Below are 22,296 nucleotides of genomic sequence, written 5' to 3'. Positions count from 1 at the left end.
TAGTACAACCACGTGTTCGGTTAATGACTCAATTTACCCTCTTTGATAAGGTTATAAGGTATGGACGGGTATCCCCTTTCAATTTGGTAGGACCCTTAGGGTGTCAAATGCTAGTACGGTCACGTGATCGATGATTTGGTTTTGATGCGCGACGGTTCCCTGGTGAATGTTCTCTAGGAGTTAGGTAGAAACTTTGAACAAGATTCAGGGCATTTAGAACTTTTTTCAACTTTCAAACTAAAAAATACAACCAAATTTTCAAAACAAAAAATTGAAACGGAAACTCTTAAACAAAAATCTTCAAACTAAAAATTTTCAAACAAAATTTTGAAACGAAAAATTTTGAAAAAAATTTCAAACAAATTTTCAAATAAAAAATTTTCAAAAAAATTTTGAAACAAAAATTTTTTTTAAAAAATACAAAAAATATTTCAAACGAAAATTTTGAAACGAAAAAAAATTCAAACTAAAGAATTTTCAAAGCAAAAATTTGAAGCAATATTTTTGAAACGAAAAAAAATTTCAAACTAAAAATTTGAGAAAAATGCAAACAAAAAATTGTAATAAAAATTTTGAAACAAAAAATTTTCAAACAAAATTTTTGAAACAAAAATTTCAAAACAAATAAATTTCAAACGAAAAATTTTTCAAGTAGAATTTAAAATCAGTGATCAACTTTCACGGTTAACCGTTAAACTTCATCCGGTTTTTAACTATTCGATTAAGAAATAAACGGTTTTCAACTATTCGATAAACCGATAAACGGATTACTGTTTCTCACCAACATTTACCAGTGAGTGCAAGAATTTACAAACTAAAACAAAAAATCTGAAGTCACTTTAAATACGCATCATATTTGAAACAAGGTGTTAGTGTTCATCATGAATACACAGTGGAAACATTTATTTACCTGTATTCTCGCAGGACCTAGTGGGTGTGGAAAAACGTATTTTGTGAAGCAATTACTGTCACATCTCCCAACCATGATCAATGCGAAATTTCGTAAGATATACTGATATTATGCATAATGGCAAGACGTGTATGCAACAATGCCGGTTCCAGTAGAATTTCAGGAAGGACTTCCACGAATGAAAGATTTTCAGCCTCAAGATGGACCACATTTGATTATTATTGATGACCATATGCGAGGAGTGAATAGTGATATTGTTCAGATGTTCACGAAAGGATCGCATCATCGAAATATTAGTGTGATTTTTATAACACAAAATGTATTTCATTAAAGTAAAGCAAATATAAATATGAGTTTAAATTGTTCGTATTTGGTGTTGTTTAAAAATCCACGTGACAAGTCACAAGGGTGTTTTCTACAGAGAAGAATTACAAGCAGTACCACTCCCTTCGATGTTCCTCATCGATAAAATATTACATACAAGAACAAAAGATCGCAGGAAGGAGTATCTCGTCCAGTGGAAAGGATATTCGTCCTCATTCAATTCATGGATCCCTGCAACTTCATTGAAGAAGAAGAAAAAGAATGGAACCTGATCAAGATTATTACATTACACTTCCCAGTAATAGTTCCATGGATTATTTTCCAGAAAATACACTGACTTCATATATTGCGAAATTACAACGACGTGTCGAGTTTCGCCAGAAATGGGATGTAGCAATTGTAGAGATTCATTATCCACATTCTTTACTGAACATTAACAGTGAAAACAATAAAATATATTACAAATCATCAAGTAGTAATGATCAAGAACCGTGGAAGGTTGTAACGATCCCTGTACGCTATTATAACAATATAGGGATCTTATTCATGCAATTAATACACATCATAAAGAAACCAATTTATTTATATCCCATGATGCAACTAATAATATATGCCTCATAAGACATCCGAATAAGGAAATCCATACTTCTGTACAATTCTCACCAAGTGTTAGTTTAATGCTTGGATTTGAGCCGAAAAGTGATTTAAAGGATATGCAAAAGGAACAATATACACAGATGTACGATTAGGTTTACCACCACAAGTGTACGTCTACTGTGACATTATTGAATCTGTACTTGTTAGAGACACAATGGTACCCTTGCTACGAGTTGTCAACATGGATCCTGTGAATCATACTTTTGGAAGTCATGCAGTACAAATCTTTAATCCTGCACATTATGTTCCGGTGGAAAAAATGAATTTTTAGCAAATACAAATCGATATAAGGGATAGCACAGGTCATCGTATGCCATTCCCCTTTGGAACGGTGTGTACAAAACTACATTTCCGTCGTCGTCGTCATGACTGATCCGTATTTGCAATACTACCAAAAACAAGCGTTATCCGGTATCGGCAACGTCTATGTGGGAAGTCCCTATCAAGCAGGACATGGCATTGGAAGTTTCCTTGGTGGTTTATTTCGTTCAGTGTTACCACTTGTGAAGCAAGGAGCTAAAACTGTGGGAAAAGAATTATTAAAATCAGGTGCCAATATGATTAATGATGATCTGATCTGGAATCAATCTCTGGAAGAATCGTTTCATCAAAGTATGCAAGAGGCAAAATCAAATTTAGAAGAAAAAGCATAAATAAGTTGAAAACTATGCTGGGAAGTGGATATCACAAACGAAAATGGGATGACTGCTCTCAGTTTGAGGTTGACCTTCCAACGATCAACAACACCATCAATCCTACGGAGAGACGTAAATTATCACATAAAAAGAGATCATTGACATCGTCAGTAGATATTTTTGATTAATTCAACGATGGCTTTTTTGCATCGTCAATCCTGTGAATGTGTAAAAAGTGAATTGGACATTTTCTCAACGTTACCCACGCAAACCAGTGCTCTGGACAATCGTATTATTGGCTACAAACCAATTAGTTTAATAGCTGAAAATTCACCAATATAATTTGTAGTGAGTGGTAGCAGTAATTAATATATTGATTTGCCACAAACCTTATTGTACATCCAAGCACAAATTGTGAAATCAGATGGTTCCTCCTTCACCGAAACGGATAAAGCAATTGCACCTGTCAATGATTTTCTAAATGCTGTTTAGTGAAGTACAAATCTACTTGAACAATAAACTGATTTCATTTCCGTCACATAATCATCCATATCGTTCGTACCTGGAAAAACTGCTCAATTATAGTGATGGAGCTAAAAATACACATTTACAAACAGCAATGTAGTTTCAAGATACGGCTGGTCATATGAACGCAACCACCAGGGAGAACAAAGGATTTCAACAACGCTATGAACTGCCAAAACAAAGTATGAAATTCGATATGATTGGACATCTTCATTGTGACATTTTTAATCAAGATAAATTTTTAATTCATGGAGTGGAATTACGTGTGAAACTTATTCCTGCAAAACCTAACTTTTGTCTCATGGCCAGTGAAAGTGGTGTCAATGCAAAAATCAATATTCTAGATGCATCGTTGCAGGTGAAAAAAGTCAGCATTAGCCCTAGTGTCAAATTCGAACACAATAAATTTTACAATCTACATTGGCAAAGTATCCTCTCACAAGGGTTCAAATGAAATCATATACCATCCCGTGGGATATACAATCCAAAATTATTGATAACCTGTTTATGGGAACATTGCCAAATCGTATTATTGTAGGATTTACATCGAATGAAGCATCCAGTGGAACTATTACCAGCAATCCATTTGAATTGCAACATCTAAACATTAATTTCTTTACATTGTACGTGGATGGAAAAGCTGTACCTTCAAAACCATTGCAACTCAGCTTTGAAGAGAATCTCTACATTTCATCGTACCAGACATTGTTCTCACGCTCCAGCATACATTTTACCAATACTGGAAATACAATTTCAAGAGCCGACCACAAGAATGGATATACACTGTTTGTGTTTGACCTAACTCCCGATTCTTTTGCTGGAGATTGTCACTATTGGAATTTACAACGACATGGAGCTATCCGAATGGAAGTTCATTTCCAAGAGAAATTAGCAGCACTTGCAAACTCTATTGTGTATGGGGAGTTTTCCTCACTAATAGAGATCGACACCAGCGCAACATTATCCTGGACTTTTAAATTACAAGGTACGTATACGTTATGTATCATTTCTATTCACGATGTTGAATACATTACAACTAGCTAGTGCTTTAAACGGTAGTCTATTATTCAGAAATCATTTTACCGGGGTATTTGCAAGCCCTCACGGATTTCTCTTCCTCTGGCAATCACTGTAAATACAGATCCATTCACAAAACTAGGAAGCCAAAGGATTGCAATTTATATTGATAATCGCGGTGTTGGAGAATATTTTCACAGCTATGGCCTACCTCCTTATGTACCACAACATGTTGCATTCTTAAAACTTCATTGTATATACTATAAATATAATAATAGCCAAATGCAAAGTCTTGGTTCATCCGCATGTGGCTATTATGCTTATTTTTATTTGTGTTCTAAAGCCCAAGGAAAATCTCTGCGTGAAATTCAATACTTCTTCACAACAGTGCCCACGGTTAATGATCGTAAACTACTGCAATATACCTTTCAGGTAATTTTATCATATTTATCATTGGGAGTGTATTTGTTTTATCATCATCTATTTCTATACTAATCATCTTTTTCCTCGTTCTTTTTATAGAATTCACAATACGAAGCTTTGCAAACCGGTGCTATACTGCAAAACATGGAAACAAATAATAACAATCAAGAGGAGGAGGAGGTCTAATGAAGAAACTCAGCTCAATATACAAACATTGTCAATACCTTAGTGTAACAAGAAAAAAAAGAAGAAACCAGAAAAATGAATAAAATACAATTTATGCTTATCTATGTGTTGAGAAGAGGTAAGGGCACAAGAGATGCTATTGGATTATTAAGGGTGATCGGTGAAAGATTTTTAGAAAAAGGGAAAAGAGGTGTATGTTGTATTTATTGATCTAGAAAAGGCTTTTGACCGCGTGAATTGGGAATTTTTGTTGGGAGTTCTAACAAAGATAGGGTTGGAATGGAAAGATAGAAGACTAATAAGAAACTTATACATGAACCAACGAGTAAGTGTTAGGATAGAGGAAGAACTGACGGAAGAGAGTGCAATTGGAAGGGGAGTTCGACAAGGATGCTGCCTCTCGCCAACACTATTTAATGTCTATCTAGAAGAGATAGTGAAAAAGAGCCTACATGATGATGATGGCATTTCGGTAGGAGGTAGAATGATTAGATGTATAAGATTTGCAGACGATATGGCGCTTGTTGCAGAATCTGAAAAGAAAATCAATAAAATGTTAGAAAAAATGAGAAAGGGCTTTGAAGAATATGGGATGAAAATAAATGTTAGAAAGACAAAAGCCATGGTGATTGGAACGAAGGGGTCTGTGTCAAATATAAAAGTAGGAGAGGAGAAAATAGAACAAGTGAATAGTTTTCGATACCTGGGTAGTATTCTTAGTAATGACATGAAATGCGAACGTGAAATAAAAGCAAGGATAGGAATGGCGAAAGAAGCCTTTAAAAGAAAGAAAAGTCTGTTTTGTGGGACCTTGAACAAAGAGTTGAGAAAAAGACTAATAAAATGCTTCGTGTGGAGTGTTGTACTGTATGGGGCGGAAACGTGGACATTACGTAAAGGTGACGAAAATCGACTGGAAGCCTTCGAAATGTGGGTGTGGAGAAGAATGGAAAGAATTAGTTGGGTCGAGCGGAAAACGAATGAGAGTGTGTTAGAAATGGTGGGTGAGAAAAGAACACTTCTAGATATTATTAGGAAGAGGAAGAGAAACTGGTTGGGACATTGCCTAAGAAGAGATTGTATCATGAGGGACATCCTAGAGGGTATGGTGGCGGGAAAGAGAGGGAGGGGGCGAAGGAGACTACAATTAATGGATGATATTAAAACAGAAAGATCATACGCGAAGACGAAAAGGTTAGCGGAGGACCGTGGAGCATGGAAGCTTCTCAGCTGCGGCAAGTGACCTGCCAATAAAGGCAGAATACCTATGATGATGATGATGTGTTTTCATTGTCCATTCCATCAATATGATACACACAACGTTATCAGATTCAAAGTAATGTTCTCTGCGATATAAGACGAGAACCCTGATCATAAATCTTGTTCAAAGTTTCCACCTAATTCCTAGAGAACATTGACCACGGATCCGTCGCGCATCAAAACCAAATCATCGATCACGTGACCGCATTTGAGACCCTAAGGGTTCTACCAAATTGAAAGGGGACACCCGTCCATACCTTATAGCCTTATCAAAGAGGATAAATTGAGTCAATAACCAAACACGTGGTTGTACTAAAAATTTGGCAATAGGACCACCGAAATTTATCATGATACATATTGAAGTCCTGTACTCTACTTAAATCGGACAATTTCCAAAATTGAATGGGTGGCCCCTGCCAAATTTTAAGAAGGGTGCACCAATATACCTATGTCTTATGATAGGAAATGGACCCATAAAATCATATAAGGTAATAGGACCTCATCAAAGGGGATAACTTAGGTCAAAACCAAACACGTGGTACTACGTATTGTTTACGTTTATATTTTGGCAATTTTGTACCCCTAAAAGGGAACGAGATGGACCACTCAAATTTATAGTGATATATATTAGGGTCCAGTACTATTATACCAAATGTTTAAATTTGGCAATTTCTAAAATTTAAGAAGTGGGCCAAGGTATCCCTCCCCAAAATTTAAAGGGGTGCATCAATATACGCATGTCTTATGATAGGAAATGAATCCGTGTATACGTCCATATAATCATATAAGGTAATAGAACCTCATCAAAGGGGGATAAATTGGGCCAAAAACCAAACACGTGGTTGTACTAAAATTTGGCGATTTTGTACCCCTAAAAGGGAACGAGGTGGACCACCCAAACTTATAGTGATCAATATTGGGGTCCTATACGATAATACCAAATGTTTAAATTGGGCAATTTCCAAAATTAAAGGGGTGGGCCAAGGTACTCCTCCCAAAAATTTAAAGGGGTGCACCAATGTACCCATGTTTTATGATAGGGTATGGACCCGTATACATGACCATATAACTATATAAGGTAATAGGAGCTCATCCAAGGAGATAAATTAGGTCAAAACCAAACACGTGGTACAACTTATTGCTTACGTTTATATTTTGGCAATTTTGTACCTTTAGGGAACGAGGTGGACCTCTCAAATTTATCATGATCTATATTAGGGTCCTATACTATAATACCAAATGTTTAAATTGGGCAATTTTCAAAATTTAAAGGGGTTGGTCCTAGGTACCGCTGCCAAAATTTAGGGGGTGGGCCAAGGTACACTTGCCAAAATTTAGATGGCGTGGTCCTAAGTACACCTAGGTCATTGACCCCGGGCCAAGGTCATTCACCTTTGACATATGACGTCACAAAGTCGGGGTCAAAGTCCAAAGTGAGATCAGGTGGGGCAAGTACCACTACGTAGTGTATTTCATTTTAGCCAATTTTCTCTTAGGTTAATCAACTTTTGATAAAATATCCCAGGAATTCTGTAGTTTCTTTGGGGATCACTCTTGTGCCGTCCCTGCACCACATCGAATTTTGCCTTAATGGAATTTACGACTAAAAACAATGAGTTTTTTCTTTTACTAGACTTCGATTCGACATTTTACTCTCGAGTTATGGTTGTTTTTTATTTTTCCGGCAAATTTTAGGTTGGTCATAGCGCCGAAAGGAACCATTTGTGCACCCAGGTTGATACCTTTTGTCTTATCGTAGTGTCGGGAATCCGCTCCCAACATTGTCGGTGTTGTTTTGGAACATACTGTATACTTTAAATGAATTGTGCTGCTGATATATGAAAGTAGTAGATAATCTGTGAGATTGTTCTAAACATGGCTGTGACACTTGCAGAGTGAGTATACACTCGTGGGAAGTTAATAGGAAAGAAAATATATTTTCAATATTGATTTTTTTTTTTTTTTTTTAGATTATCACATTTTGAACTTGTTCTTTTGCTGATCAAAATACATACAAAGGAAAAGAAAAATACAATATACAATTTTTCAACTAACAGTTGAAAATTAATTGTTAACAATGAAAACTCAAAATTGTTAAAAATTAAAGAGAACAATAACAAGATCATTATCAAAGTGTTTTCAAAAACAGTTAAACTATTGATATCAACACCATTTTTCCCGGAACGTCCTCTGCCTTCCAGATCTCCAAAGCGTTAGTACTTTCCTTTCCAAGTTCATGTCTACGTTTGAACTGCTGCACTCCCTGCTGAGATTTGGAAAACCAGAATTGGTTTTCATCAAGGTTCAATTTAATTGGCTAACCCTTTCATTCTCAGGATATTTGGTGCGTAAATGTATTTCTTTAACTTTCTTTCCAAAATTTTAACACTGTTAGTGTATTAGACGCCACAAGAATTTATAAAAGAAAATTCTCTTCTAACTCCTTACCGGTGGGTAACGTACCCATAATAGCGACTACGTTCCCTCGTTGAATGGCCATGCTAATGCGATGAATTAGAAAAGATTTAGCTCGTGTGTCTCCTGATTTAACCCCTTTAAATTATGGCTTTTTAAGGTATTTTGTAGACTTTCACTCAATCATCTATTGCATCAAGACTATTTATTGTAGGATCGTGGTTCTGTTTTATTTCTAGTAAAGCAGTGTTTCCAACTGCGTCCGTAAAATTTCCCTAAAGTGTACCAAATTCGGGAGATTTCCGCTCGAAGTGGGAAAAAGGGATTTTCTTTTTTAAAAATCCCTTTTTTATTGCGAATATCTCTCCTTTGGTATAGGATATGATCATGCGAATGCTACTAAAACAACTGCTTTATGGTGAAGAGAATGGGATACAAAGAGTGGCCCTGGGATGAATAGTTTTGACTCTACAGCCGATTTACATATTTTCCCTTGATAATACCTTTTTAGTAAATTTCTATACTATCATCATCATCATTATCAAGACTGTTCATTGTGGGAACATGGATTGTACCACGTTTTCTTTGCCATGAACCAGTCTTTCAAACGGTACCACTTGCATGTCTAGCATGTACCATAGTGAAGAAAATTTGCGAAAAAGGGAAAATTTTGTCAAAAAATCCCTTTTCCCCCGATTTTGGGCCCCTCTGGCCGGCCCGTGTCAACCTACAGAGCCCCAAAAAACCTACAGAGCCCTATAGAGCCCCAATATTGTAATTCAACATGAAAGAAGCAGTGATGCTTTTACTTGATACTAGATGGGTGTAACATTTAACTTACATTGAGAAAAATCCGTTCTCCGGACAGTGGTATATTGTACAAATATACGGAATCCTCTTGCTTACTACAAAAATCAGAACGGAGCATACGTTATCCGTATGCTACATAGGCACTGCCCTTAGGTGTTACATCATGCCGTTGCAGGATGTTTGATGTCTAACAGTACATACATATATGTATGTTACCTTCGTCAGTTATATGTTATATACGTCCATTTGTATGTGAGATCCTGACGGCCTATATTGTTTCATACGGAAAGAATGTATGGATGGAGCACTTATACAGAAAGTATTGTAGGACATGCGTTTTCAGTTATACGCTTGCTGTACGTTAAGTCCAAAAACTACAGGATTTACAAATGTAATCTACGATATTACGTATGCCGCATACATTTTTTTCTGAGTGTAGCTTTGAATAACATTATAGTATTTTTTAAAACTGTTTTGGTATGTGTCTCCTTGTTATAGTATGCAGGTGGTTCATTTATATAAAACGAGTTTAATTTGAGATTTTAAACAAGAACTTAGTATAAATATTTTTTAAAAAATGTAATTGTAAACAAGGGAATAACTTCAAAGTAGTGCTCTCAAACGGGTCGAGTCGGGTCAACTCGGGTCGGGTTGTCGTGTGGGGTCAGCTCGGGTCGGGTTATTCGGGTCGGGTCACTCGGGTCAGTTCACTTTGGTCAACTGAGTTGAGGTTGAGCTTAAACTCGGCTGGAGTCGAAAGCTGCTGTTTTTCACTAGCTGCCTAATTAAAAATAGCAATTTTCAATTGATATATAGAAGCCATAAATCTATTTTGAACACTTGCAGCTAGTGTTTTTATGGTAAATGCTTATTTTTGTACTTGTGTGTACTTTAATTTTTAAATGGGGAAGATTGATTTTACCAATCGACTGTAATATTAATATCTACGCTAATATGGAGTCTGCATTTAGAACAATTATTAGAAGTTGTTTAAGGAAGGCCAAAAGAAAGATTGGATATGGACGGCCAAGCCCAAGCAGGGCCGCGGTAGCTCAGTGGTAGAGAATTCATCTCTGGTGCATGGTGTCCATGGTTCGATCCCAGCTTGTGCTAAGTGGGCTTTGTGGTGGAGAAACGCCGTGTAGTGGGTTTTCTCGAGGTTCTCCCGTTTCCTCCTACTTTCTTCATTCCACCATTGCATTCATTTCTCATGGTCACCTTATCCCTTAGCCTCGGTGCAGAATCGAGAGACCTTAAACTGAATATTTCATTTTATTTCACCAAGCCCCAGAACATCGATACAGGAATAAGATTAAGATTGGATATGCAAGACGAAGTGCATAGTAATCCTGCTCTTGACCTTGTTTTGGTGATGATGAAGTTGCGATGAGCATATTTTCTTGCTTTCCGTATTGTATGAAAGACCATAATCAAAATCACACTTGGTCTTCATTTGTATCGATAAGGCGAGCATTCTTGGCTCTTGTATAGCATGAAAGACTACCAAGACTACGAAATGCAGGACCAAGACTTGACTGTGCAAGACAAAGAATAAGACACAGTATTGATGACCAAAACCCAGGGTGTGAATTGTTTGAATTTCATTTGTTGGGCTGAAAGTGATGAAATAAAATTAGTACTATATAATTAATCATCATACTGTATTTTTAAATTTTAAATTACAAAATTAATATTATGTATCTTCTTACTTGCAACTATATATACTGTAAAATACATTTTAATTACCGAGAAAGAAAAATCAAAGTGGCGTGGGTCCCGAAATCATAAGAACCTATTTTAGAATGAAAGTTGAAGGGTTGGAAAAAATCACAGGTGTTCTCCCGTTTCCTCAACCCTTATCATTGTAGTTAAACGATTTCCTTTTGTCTCCGCCAAGAAACTCTTGCTACTGCCTTCCGAGAAGATCCCCTGCCGTCCGAGCAGGTGAGAACACTGACCTTGAATAAAAATTTCGTCACATAGAACTAAAGCAAGAAAAAAGTAAATTTCTCCCACGTCGGACACTGGTATCAATTATAAAAAGAAATAACCAAACCTTAAAAGTCCCAAATATTCATTAAGATGTATATACAAATCCCCCCATTTGATCTAGCTAGTGGTTAACGTGTAAGACTTCGGTACACGTGGTCCTGGTTTAATTCCCAATGGGAATGCATTTTGGCGTTCATCCAGTGTCGTGACCATAGTGCTCTCAAATGGGTCGGGCTGATCCGACCCGACCCGACTCGGGTCGGGTTGTCGGGTCACGCTACTCGGGTCGGGGCAATGGGGTCAGCTCGGGTTGGGTTATCAGGTCGGGTCAATCGGGTCGGGTCAGGTCAATCGGATCGGATCACGGGTCGGGTCAGTCAATTCAGGTCACGGGTCGGGTCGGGTCGGTCTTCAACCCGACCCGACCCGTTGAGAGCACTACTTCAAAGTTACCCGTCCACCTAATTTTCAACAAAAACTATAATAAAATCTACAATCATCAATTTCTACTTCAACTTTACTCATTTTATGTTCTGTTACGTTACCTCGAGGGTGTGAGTACGGGGGAGGAACCACAATTACATAATGAAATCCATTGTTAACCTAAAGGAGAGACTGACGGGCCGCGCGGAGCATGGTTGTGCGTAGTTAATGGGGAGTGGGGAGTAGAGAGAGAAGAACGAGCGAAGCGAGAAGCCGAAGTAAGGCGGGATAACGCACTACTAGGTTACTTAGGTTAGGTTATGTCTACTTCGCACTTACCTTAGTCTGTACTTAGGTTTGCAGAGCTCTCCTATCTCAAGCAGCAACTCGTGAGCGATTGTTGGTGGTCTTTGTTCTTTCATTCATTAAGCCATGAATATTCAAAAGATTAACCCTTGTCCGGACAAGATAGTTTTGTAACGTAGACGGGCAACTGGGGCCTTACCAACTCTAATAGCCTTACCAACTCGATATGTTCATGACTTGAACTTCGACTAAAGATAGAAGAATTCAGAATTTTATGTCATCGAAATATTTATGGTTATTGAGAAATTCAAAAAAGTATATGAAGCTACTGGGCCTGGGAGGCCCCGCTTGCCCGGATAACATCATGTTTTACAAATGTTAGTACTGTCAATTCACATCCAGCGCAAAGACCCTGTACACTTGCAGGCATATTTACTCGAAAATTATCCACAATCCAACCGTCCCTAGAGACAAGTAGTTCCCTCTACTTGCGAATTACTCTCGTCTTTATAACCGCTTATCAAAAGGTATTACACATAAATTACGCTTCACTTACATGTTATCAAGCACACAAGCAATCAAATTATCAAATTCTTTTAGGTAAATTATCAAAATTTTGATAAAAACGGAAGGGCAACTTCGCAAGAGCTTAAGTAAAGTTGAATTTCCTTTTTTCATAGTAGATCATCTCTCGTTCTTGATCTTAATGTTAGTAGTACATGTAGGACTATTAAAACATTTATATTTTAATTCTAATTCGTGTAGTTAGTAATACCCATTTAATAAAATTCATGTTTTTTCATGTAGATTACAGAATTTTAACTTAATGTGTGTGTGTGTGTGTAGAGGGGATAATAAAATTAAGTAGAAGCAAAATACTTAAACATTCAAAAGCAGATATGATGAGTTGCTGATGTTACTATTTGATGAAGTATAATATGGTTGGCTCGGGCCCCCCCTAACTTCTACCGGGCCCCTCTACATTTTTGGGCTGGCTACGGGTCTGGACTGGAGGGGCATAAGTGTCTAAGCAAATGAAATCCCAAATCAACGCCTTTCCTTGCTTCTATGGCATTAATGTCATACCATCCGGCCTTTTTCCTCTGGACGGCTACAACCAATAGGTTCTCTCACTGGTGGCACCCACACGGATGTTAAGGCTCTCAAAGAATGTCATTCACGTTCGAATGGCGTGAATGTCTTCCGGCACTGCTTTTGCATGATAGACCGTGTAGACCTCTTTTATCTACGAGAGCGCTGCAACTTGAACAATGGTGTGGCTCGCATATATTTGCTCCTAGTCGAAGGGCGATGGATACTCGGAAGTTTTCGTTGTCTAGGTGTAGGCCGAGAGAAGGTGAGGATAGTGCTTGAAGCCATGCTCCGTTTTCAGGGGACATTACAGCAAGAAGCCTGGCCTTGTCTTCGATGTTATTAGAAGTCTGCAAAAAATGAAGCTAAACGGTAATTAACGATCTGCTCGTCCCAGACCGACTGATTATTTCGACTTTCAGGAGCCGGGGGAGTCCGACCCAACTAAATTTGACCACTTAGCTATGCAGTCCAGCACATCGGAGTTGGTGACTTCTTCATCCTCCCTTTGTAGAAAAGTTCCGATCAGTTGTCTTGAACTATAGAAAGAGGCTAGAAAAGACGGCAAATCTATGGCGCGACGGATTCCAATACCTCCATTTCTGACTGGTAATGATGCTTATAGCCATGCTTCTTCACTTAGAGTACAATTCAGAACATTCTCCAATCCTGTTTTAAGAGCGTTGTCGAATTTCTCCAGTAGATTATCGTCTCTCCAGGATGGGGAACACCGTAGAAAATATAACAATTTTGGGGCCGAGAAAGATGCTCTAAGAAGATAAAATTTCGAATATGCAGAGAGTTTCGAAAGGCGTGAAAGTAGATGATTTAAAGATTATTATTTTTTCAGTAATATCTTACTCCTGGTGTCTGGTGAAAGAGCAGCTCCTAACAGTTCGGCGCTAGACGATGTTAATAATTTAATCCCAGGCGCCGCATCTTTGAATTTATCATATACATTTTGAGTTTCAGCATTTGTTGCTCCTAGAAAGCCGACTTCGCATTTCGAGTAATTGAGTGACAATCCGATCGATGTTGCTTGTGTGCGTATATGAGCTAAAGTATGCAATACTGACTCGGTTTCTCCAGTTATAGTGCCGTCGTCTAAATACCAAATGTTGAGCTCAGTATTAATATCTCTAATTATAGGTTGAAGAGTTAAAGCAAATAGAGCAGGACCTAGTAGATCTCCCTGTTGAACGCCACGTTGCGAAATGATAACATTATCTCCTATAAAAAGATAGCTAGGTTGTGAGTAGCTCTGATATATGTATGGAAAAAAAGAAGGGAAGTGGTTTTTAATTGAAGAGGGCATTGAATCTCGATTAATTTCATTGAAGGCATTTTTGAAGTCTATTTTGAGCAGGGCTTTAGCTTGAGGATGATGAAAGAAATAAAACATTCGTGCTGTATGGACCGCTATTTCAGCTCCATAGGGCACGCAGACTCCTAGCTGGTGTGGGGATAATATATCAATTAGTGATTCTCGCATTCTGGAGCATATAATTTTAGATGTGAATCGTCTCCACACATTTCCTACTGCTACTGGTCGAATGCCTCAACTTTTCTTCTTAAGTGCAATGAGTGAAGCGCCGAAAAAAATCGGATTTATCAAGGCTGGTAATTTTCCTGAAATTATCAGATTTAATACTCCGTAGATTGAGTTCGTTAGTCTCTCTTTCGTCTCGGAATCTTGCATCATAAGAAGATCTTTTAGAATCGCTGGATGGAGATTATCCATTCCGCCTGCTGAACCCGTCGGGGAAGATTTAAGTGCTTTGATGAGTTCTGATGCTGAGACTTTAGTAACCGTAATGCATGCCTCGGGAGATTCAGGAAAGTTCAATGAATGAGAGTGAGCAGGGTGTTTTTCTCTGAGGATTCCAGTACTGATGTATCCGGAGAAGTTAAAACGTCCTCGGAAGATAACAATCTCACTGCTTCTCGTATGTCCCCCTCCGCCAATTTGTGTTCGATGGTCTTGATATTAAATGAGTTGGATGTTGGTGGTTGACGAGTTTTGTATATATGCATGAAGTGGGTAGATAAAGCATCCCTATGAGTGTCTGACCAAGTCCTGACTCTATGTTTTACCCACGATGTGAGGTTGGTAAATTTTTCGGAGTGTGGTGGGACACAGAGTACTACATATGGGAAAAGGAAAAGATCTGTTTAAGATTCAAGATTGTTAGTTCTCATTACCTTTTGTAGTACGTCTAGAAGTGATTCTGCTAAGGCCAATCTAGCACCTCGAGGAACTTTGCGAAGAAATGGAATGTTGGTTTTTAAATAAGCGAGAACATCACAAGCATTAGATAAAGAATCTTCAGAATTGAAACCCATGCCTTTAAAATCTCCCATCATTTTACTGGATGATGGTTTGTTATTAGAAGGTTTATGGTGGCATCTGCCTTTGTGAACAGCTAAACCTCTCTGGCTGAAAAAATGTCTGTTGCAGTAAGAACATGATACACTATTGGGTACATCCGATCTAACGCCTGTATTTGTGTTTGGGATTAGATTGGAGGAATCGTCCTGTGTAGCGTTGATAGAGTCATCGTTTGTGTTATTCAATGGATTTTCATTATATAACGCTGCATCGCATAGCATTATTAGGGGGTTGTTATTTTTATCAGGCTCGTCCATATTATTTTGGACAATTATATGCGTTTATTTAAATATTGAATACTTCTTGATTAAAATGTATTGAAACTATGTTACTGATTTTATTATCTACGAAATATTAATACCTGGAGTATTTCTTTTTTGAAATGTGCGTGTGACTTCACAATTTCTTACTGTTGGTAGTTAAGATTCTAGTAGAAGAATTCCCTCTTTAGTGCATAAATTCCGTCTTTGCATCTTACCGCCATTTTAGACGAGATGGGATTAGTTAAGATGGGAATTCTCATCTCGCCTAAAATGGCAGAGATTATTATCTTGGAGACATCAGTGGCTGATAAATCGTTAGGCAAGATGGGAGGACACCGTTAAAGTATCTTTTTAAGATAAAAAATACTTTACCTTAAATACAATTAATTTCTAAATATATAACTGCTTGTGTTATCTCTTATCCGTTTAGCAACTGTAGAATAGAATAGTTCTCAATAAAGCCGTAGCTAGGGTGGAGGGGGAGAGGGGCGGTTGCCCCGGGCGCTGATAGCAAGAGGGCGCCGAACGAGCAAAAAGAAAGAAAACTTATTGGAAATGAATAAAAGACACGTCACCCCAAAAAAGTATTGGCGCCCTATTAAAGCAATATTGTTGGTATGGAAAAAAATAATTTGTCAAAAATTTTCTTGCTCGCTACGCTCAAAACCCAAACGTTTCTATAAGAGTTACAACAAGTTTCTGCTTATTACTTTTTTAAAAAAAGCTATTACATATGATTTGTTAATGACGATGTGACATATATGCTGCCAAGTAATGACTTACAGTGTACGCAAGAGCGTTTTCAAAATCAGTACGTATTCAGCGTTTTGATGATGATGAGTTTGGTTAGTTAATCACGTTTCTCTACCCAATCGTTTTAATCACGATGGTGAGAATAAAGGTATGAAAAAAGAAAGGAGTGAAGAGACACACACAAGTTGCTATTTGGGCGGCTAACACTTGATTTAACCGGAGTCGAGAAGGTTTTGCACTTATATTTTGATTTCAACTGACGCTAGTATTCGTGAAAGTGAACTAACTTGTGATAAAACTCACGAGACTTAAACCGGTTCAAATGAGGGTTGCTCATTTACAACGTTATTTCAGCTATTTCAATGTTACTTAAATCATACGATTCTTATTCCAATTAGATTTTATGAATTGAAGTAATAATAGAACATTCATATCTGCTGGTGAGGTTCGGGATTCGAAGAACCTGACAAACTTTTCGACGCCCTGTACAACTGAAATACAAATATTGTTTACCATTAATATACCAGATCTATCATGAATCAAGATTGACAAAATAATAATAATAATAATAATAATAATAATAATAATAATAATAATAATAATAATAATAATAATAATAATAATAATAATAATAATAATAAAAACCTTCAGTATAAAAAATATTTCGAAATAGCCTTGCTCAAACTAATCCTGAAATAAAAACAAAAACAAGCGAAGGATGGGAATAGGATTTGGCTACAAATTCAAGAATGCCTTGAAAGTATACTTTATTTTCTGTGAAATTTAGAATTTCAGAGAAAGTGGGTTTGGTTGCCATATTATCCATGGGTAGTTAATGTGCGTGCTCTCTGGATCGAGGTTCCAGGCTTGATTCTCGGTAGCGCATGGCACGCACTATAGCAGTTCAGACTGCTACCTTTTTAAAAACTGTAGGTTTCGTTCTACATAGCCACGTTCCTGGAAAAAGACGTACATACAAATCAATCGATAAACGAGACGAAATTCAATGAAAATTACACTATTGAAGTTTCCTTTAGTTTGTAGTGGTTATCCAAAGTAAATTATTTTAAACGTGTATACAAAAGAGTAAATAATATTGTTTGCAAAGTATATTAACAAACCTGATTTATTTCATCAACACAACGAAAAGGCACTCGAGTCAGCTCCTGAAGGGCAAGCATATAAGTAGCAGTGGATACGGTGCGCTCCCCGCCGCTCTGGTGATATTGTGTCAGTTCCTGAAGTTGCTCCTCAGCTCTGAATTTTACCCGAATACGCAGTCCATAATGCTCAAAATCGTCCTGAGAAGAATTTATAGAATATAATAAATAAATAAATAATCGAATAAACATTTCAGAAATGAGATATAGATACAGAGTTTTGTAGCCGGCGTTTTCCTTTCTATTAGTATCAATATTCTGCTAAATAAACTGAGAATTATTTTAAGTTATATGATTTTCAATAAAGTGCTACTATTTTCTTACCCTTTATGAAAGTCATTTATTTCAATGTGTTTCAATTAATTGTAAAACATATCTCCTTGCGTAAGTAGTAACATACAAGTGAAAAACAAAGAACTATAAATAATTCAAAGCTAACAAAAAAAAAGTGGTATTAGGCAACTGGCATGTAGAAAATATATATACTATTCTGAATATATACATTTCTGTATACCCATTTTTCACATTAATAATTTCAATAAACTTAAAATTCATTGTTTATTTTCAATTCGTGGCGTACGCAAACTACGACTACGGTCGTAGGACGATTTAGTATGAAACAACTTGTTATGTTCTTAGAATGTAGTGTTCTAAATAATTCTTTTCGTTATTTCCTTAGGGTTTTTTTTTTCTTTTTTTAAGTAAGAAATGTGATTTAATTCACGGTTACAGCAAAATAGTTTTAAATTTTGTATAATTTTCTCAAAAGAATATAGAATGTCTCTGAAGTATTGAACGGTGATTTGGAATTATAGAGAAATGAATCTTTACCGAAATTTCGTAGGTATTGATTTTAAAGAAGAAAAAAAAAAAAGGCAGAAGAAGTCTTATGGCTACATATGCTACTTTGTGGTTTTGCATATTATCTTGGAAGCCTTTTAATCAAATTTTCATCTGCTTGATGACTGGCTCTCACTCAGAGCACTGTTAAAGATTATGGCCCACTTTTATTATTATTATTATTATTATTATTATTATTATTATTTAAAAAAATTTTGCAAAGGTGCAGAAGACTCAAAGGATTATATAACAGAATAAGTCTTCTCAACGGTAAAATAAATGTTTGTATTTAATACATGCTCTTGAAGCTGAAATTGATACGTAGGTGCTGGAAATTTTCTTCTACGGAGTGTATTAAGACTTTAAAATAATCCAAACATTAACTAAGTTCTATATGTTTAATGACTACAAATTGCGTTTGATCTGGATTCATTTATTATTATTATTATTGTTGTTAACATGAAATAATCTCCTCGGGGTCTCTTGATAAGATTACCCAGTGAAATGGCCTTCAAATTGGAAAGCATTACTGTGGTTCGGATTCCATTATCATCATTAATAGTAATAATAATCTCACTAATTTATATTTATATCCAGGAAGACTTCCGCATACCCTTCTACTGCAGTGGTATTTTTCTGGAAATAGTCATTATAAAATTGGTCAAGCTAAAATGTAGAGTATTACAAGTAGTGCTTTACTCATTTTAGAGTTTACTCTGACAGTAACTTGCGCTATCTTTATTCACTCTTCATGCCTCCAGTGCTAGTTGGGAGGCACTGCTTTCAACCAAGACATTCTGACAGTCTGTAAGAAATTTGCATTCTGACTCGTATTAGTAAACTGGATCTGCCTACTTCTACTGCGCATGCACTAGTAAATTTCCATGACAGATCATTCATAAATAATACTGATAATTTATATAACATCTATGAACAAATATGTAATAGAACCTATATCATTTATCAAAGTAACGAATACCGTAAACATAAAAAAAAATCCATAGACATATTAAATCAGGTAAAATAAGCTTCAACTTTAGACAATACAAAATACATTTTAATCTGTGTTACTCGGAACACGTCTGCCGCAATCGCAAACTGTCGCTGTAGTCGAGTGGTCTAAGGCATTTGCCTGGGAAGCACTCTTTAAATGTTAGTTCGAGTGCCACCAAAGAACTTTTTTTTGTACCTGTCCTCGAAGTTTCTGTTTGTGTTCCTTCCCGATTCGACTATATAGAATTTCGAATAGAGACAAAAATAGGTATATCTCTAGAAAGCATTTGATACGTAGCATTTGATTATTTGATTTCGTTTATCTTGTTGACTACACCCGAAAGTTTGTGATAAAGATACAACTTTGATCTTATTATTATAGTTATTAGTAGTTAAAGCACGAAGTTCAAAACAAGGTGGTGATGCTGCATTTACGGAAGCTAAATGATCATTTATTTGTGAATATTCACTAGACCAATATACAAGATTTTCGTTTGGGAAATGAAGTGTATACAATAGTGAATAGAAAGCAGGGGCGGATCCAGGACGGACTTCTGGGGGGGGGGCGGTCGGCGGTAATACTGCTACTTTTAAGAGCTCCAAACTTGTTATGGATGGGTTTATTTATATATAAAATAAGAAAGTTTCCTCTTGTGGGGGGGGGCGATCGCCCCGATCGCCCCCCTCTGGATCCGCCCCTGATAGAAAGAATATTACAATAAAATATATATTAGTAAAAATATTGACTAAGTAATTGGAGTTAAACATGCCTTTCCGGTAAGCATTATATATACATGACTTACTTTAAAGTGCAATCCGAAAAAATATACGTTTTAATCAGACTAGAAATCGATAACTTACATGATAATATTTATTTAATTATTATTAAAAGTCTTTGTGCTTTTATTATAATTTTCTATAAGTTATGATTCTGTCATTTCAAAATGTAGAACGAGACACAAACGTAATATTCTATTTGTTAAGAAACCTTTCCAAGCAGTGATAAATTTTCCCTCAAGCAATACCCCCTGAAATCGAGACCCTCTCGAACTAAGAAATTTCCCCTTCGGGTCTATATCTTCGATCAATGGATCTTCAATGTGGACTAGCAGTGTTTTAGCAGTCCCTCCCTCATATATTGACAATCCCCCCGGAGAGATCCTTTTGAAATTACCGCTGCTTATAAATAGTTTTTCGTTACAAATCAGGATAATAATGGAATATTGAGCATACTTAATATTTTGTTTTTAGCTATGGATTTTAGATTACACTTCATATAATGTTGCATTTTAATAGAATTTGAATGAAAAGAGGTTTGAAAGAGTTATTGAAAGAAACGTTCTGAGACTCCGGATGAAAATAGAATCACAATGTTAAAAAAAATAACTTCCCAGTGAGTTTAAGCACATAAACATCTAATTACTAAACTGTTGACCCAAACTGCTGACTATTGACCAATTCGTATGCAATCACAAACCTTCTTTTGACTTTTGTTTTAAGCAGTTTACTGCTCCACACTCGCTTTTGTATATTCCGTTACAACTATGAGTTTGCGGTGTATATTTGAAAGTTACAGCTCTTGTCTAAAAGTATTTTTCGTATAGATCACATTCGATTTTACGTCTTAATAACTTATATAAAACAGTTTGAATCCTTGAAATGATTGGGGTTGGACTGATCGTTAATGTTTTCATAGTTAGGAGTTCGGACATGCAAATCCGCTTAACGTGGGTATTTACTTGTTTGAAATATGATGCAGGATAGATTTTCCCACTAACTGGCTCCATTACAATTAGCTCAATTTTATACGGTTCGAACTGAATAGGTTTTGCATATTCACAAAATAAGCTTTTATAATCTATAACACAGACCTGCAAAATACAAGAGAAGTTTTCGCTGAGTTGAATGTGATTTGGTGTGCTGATTTCGAAAATGACCTCTATTTCATTCCATCGCGTAGGATATTTTGTAAAATCGGTATCGATATTTTTGCTACAATCCTATTTGAAAAGGAATTCTGTCAAACAATGTTGCATGTACGGTACTGTCTGGCAACAGTGGTTTTTATTCTTTTAAATCTAAGTAAAATAATCGATTCTTGGTGAGATAGATTGATTTGTCAGCAATCGATTTATTATGACAGATTTAAATGGATGAAAACCAGTTGCCAGATCACACACACAGATCTGGTCTGGAGGAAAACAAAAAGTTCCCTTGAGTTTAAACTTGTAACATCAAATTATGGTGCAGTTTCTAAAAGAAAATCACCAATCACAAAATCACCAAATATTTTACCGTAGGTGATATTTGATTTGCTCATCAATCCGGGACATCAGAACAATAGACCAGGTTCTGGTCTTCCTTGAAATACTTAAATTTCTTTTCTCAATGCCTGTAGCAAGAAAACGAGGTTCCTTTGGCCAATAAGTTTTTTCTTTCAATCTGAGCCCAATAATTTAGCTGTATCTTTCGAAAGGCCCAGACCTCTAGTGAGATGATTAAATTCAACCTGAGAGAAGGGTTGAGGTAAATCGCCTCCAGAGGGCTTATATTCAGTATCGGAGCCTTGTATGTCTGGATGTTCAGAGTCTGAAGACTCTGAAGATATGACTAGCAATTCAGTTGGAGGCAAAGGTAATGCCCCACATCAGGTCCATGAGAAACAGGGCGTATGGCTGATGGAATGTTCTCAGGATGAGTGATTAGTTTTTCCTTTCTGCAGTTATACCCACAGACATTGCAGAAACAAAAGTAACGATTATCACAAGGGTTTCGCGGCTCCCTCCATATTATTGGAATTTAAAATCGTAAAGCAGTCTTCTTTCTTTTGAGCCAGAAGCGTAGATCATTGAAACACTAAACTTTATGAGGAGCCCACGATTTGTCCTGGTCCCCTAGTTGCATGCCAAAATAAGCCAGATAC

The 22,296-nt window shown here is 36.6% G+C and overlaps 1 protein-coding gene across 7 annotated transcripts in view; it reads right to left on the bottom strand.

The window, feature by feature from the left end:
- The window catches only part of LOC145678409 (structural maintenance of chromosomes protein 5-like), a 1,106,524-nt gene that overhangs the window by 171,094 nt on the left and 913,134 nt on the right, over positions 1 to 22,296 (bottom strand). For all 7 annotated transcript variants that reach the window (XM_081748525.1, XM_081748529.1, XM_081748531.1 and 4 more), the window contains one exon: positions 17,502 to 17,681. In XM_081748525.1, coding sequence (XP_081604651.1) covers positions 17,502 to 17,681 — 180 coding nt within the window. The remainder of the gene's footprint in view (positions 1 to 17,501; positions 17,682 to 22,296) is intronic.

This window comes from Thermobia domestica, chromosome 2 (genome assembly GCF_964235325.1).
Source record: "Thermobia domestica chromosome 2, izTheDome1.hap1.1, whole genome shotgun sequence".
NCBI lineage: Eukaryota > Metazoa > Arthropoda > Insecta > Zygentoma > Lepismatidae > Thermobia > Thermobia domestica.
This window is presented reverse-complemented; position numbering and strand designations above follow the sequence as displayed.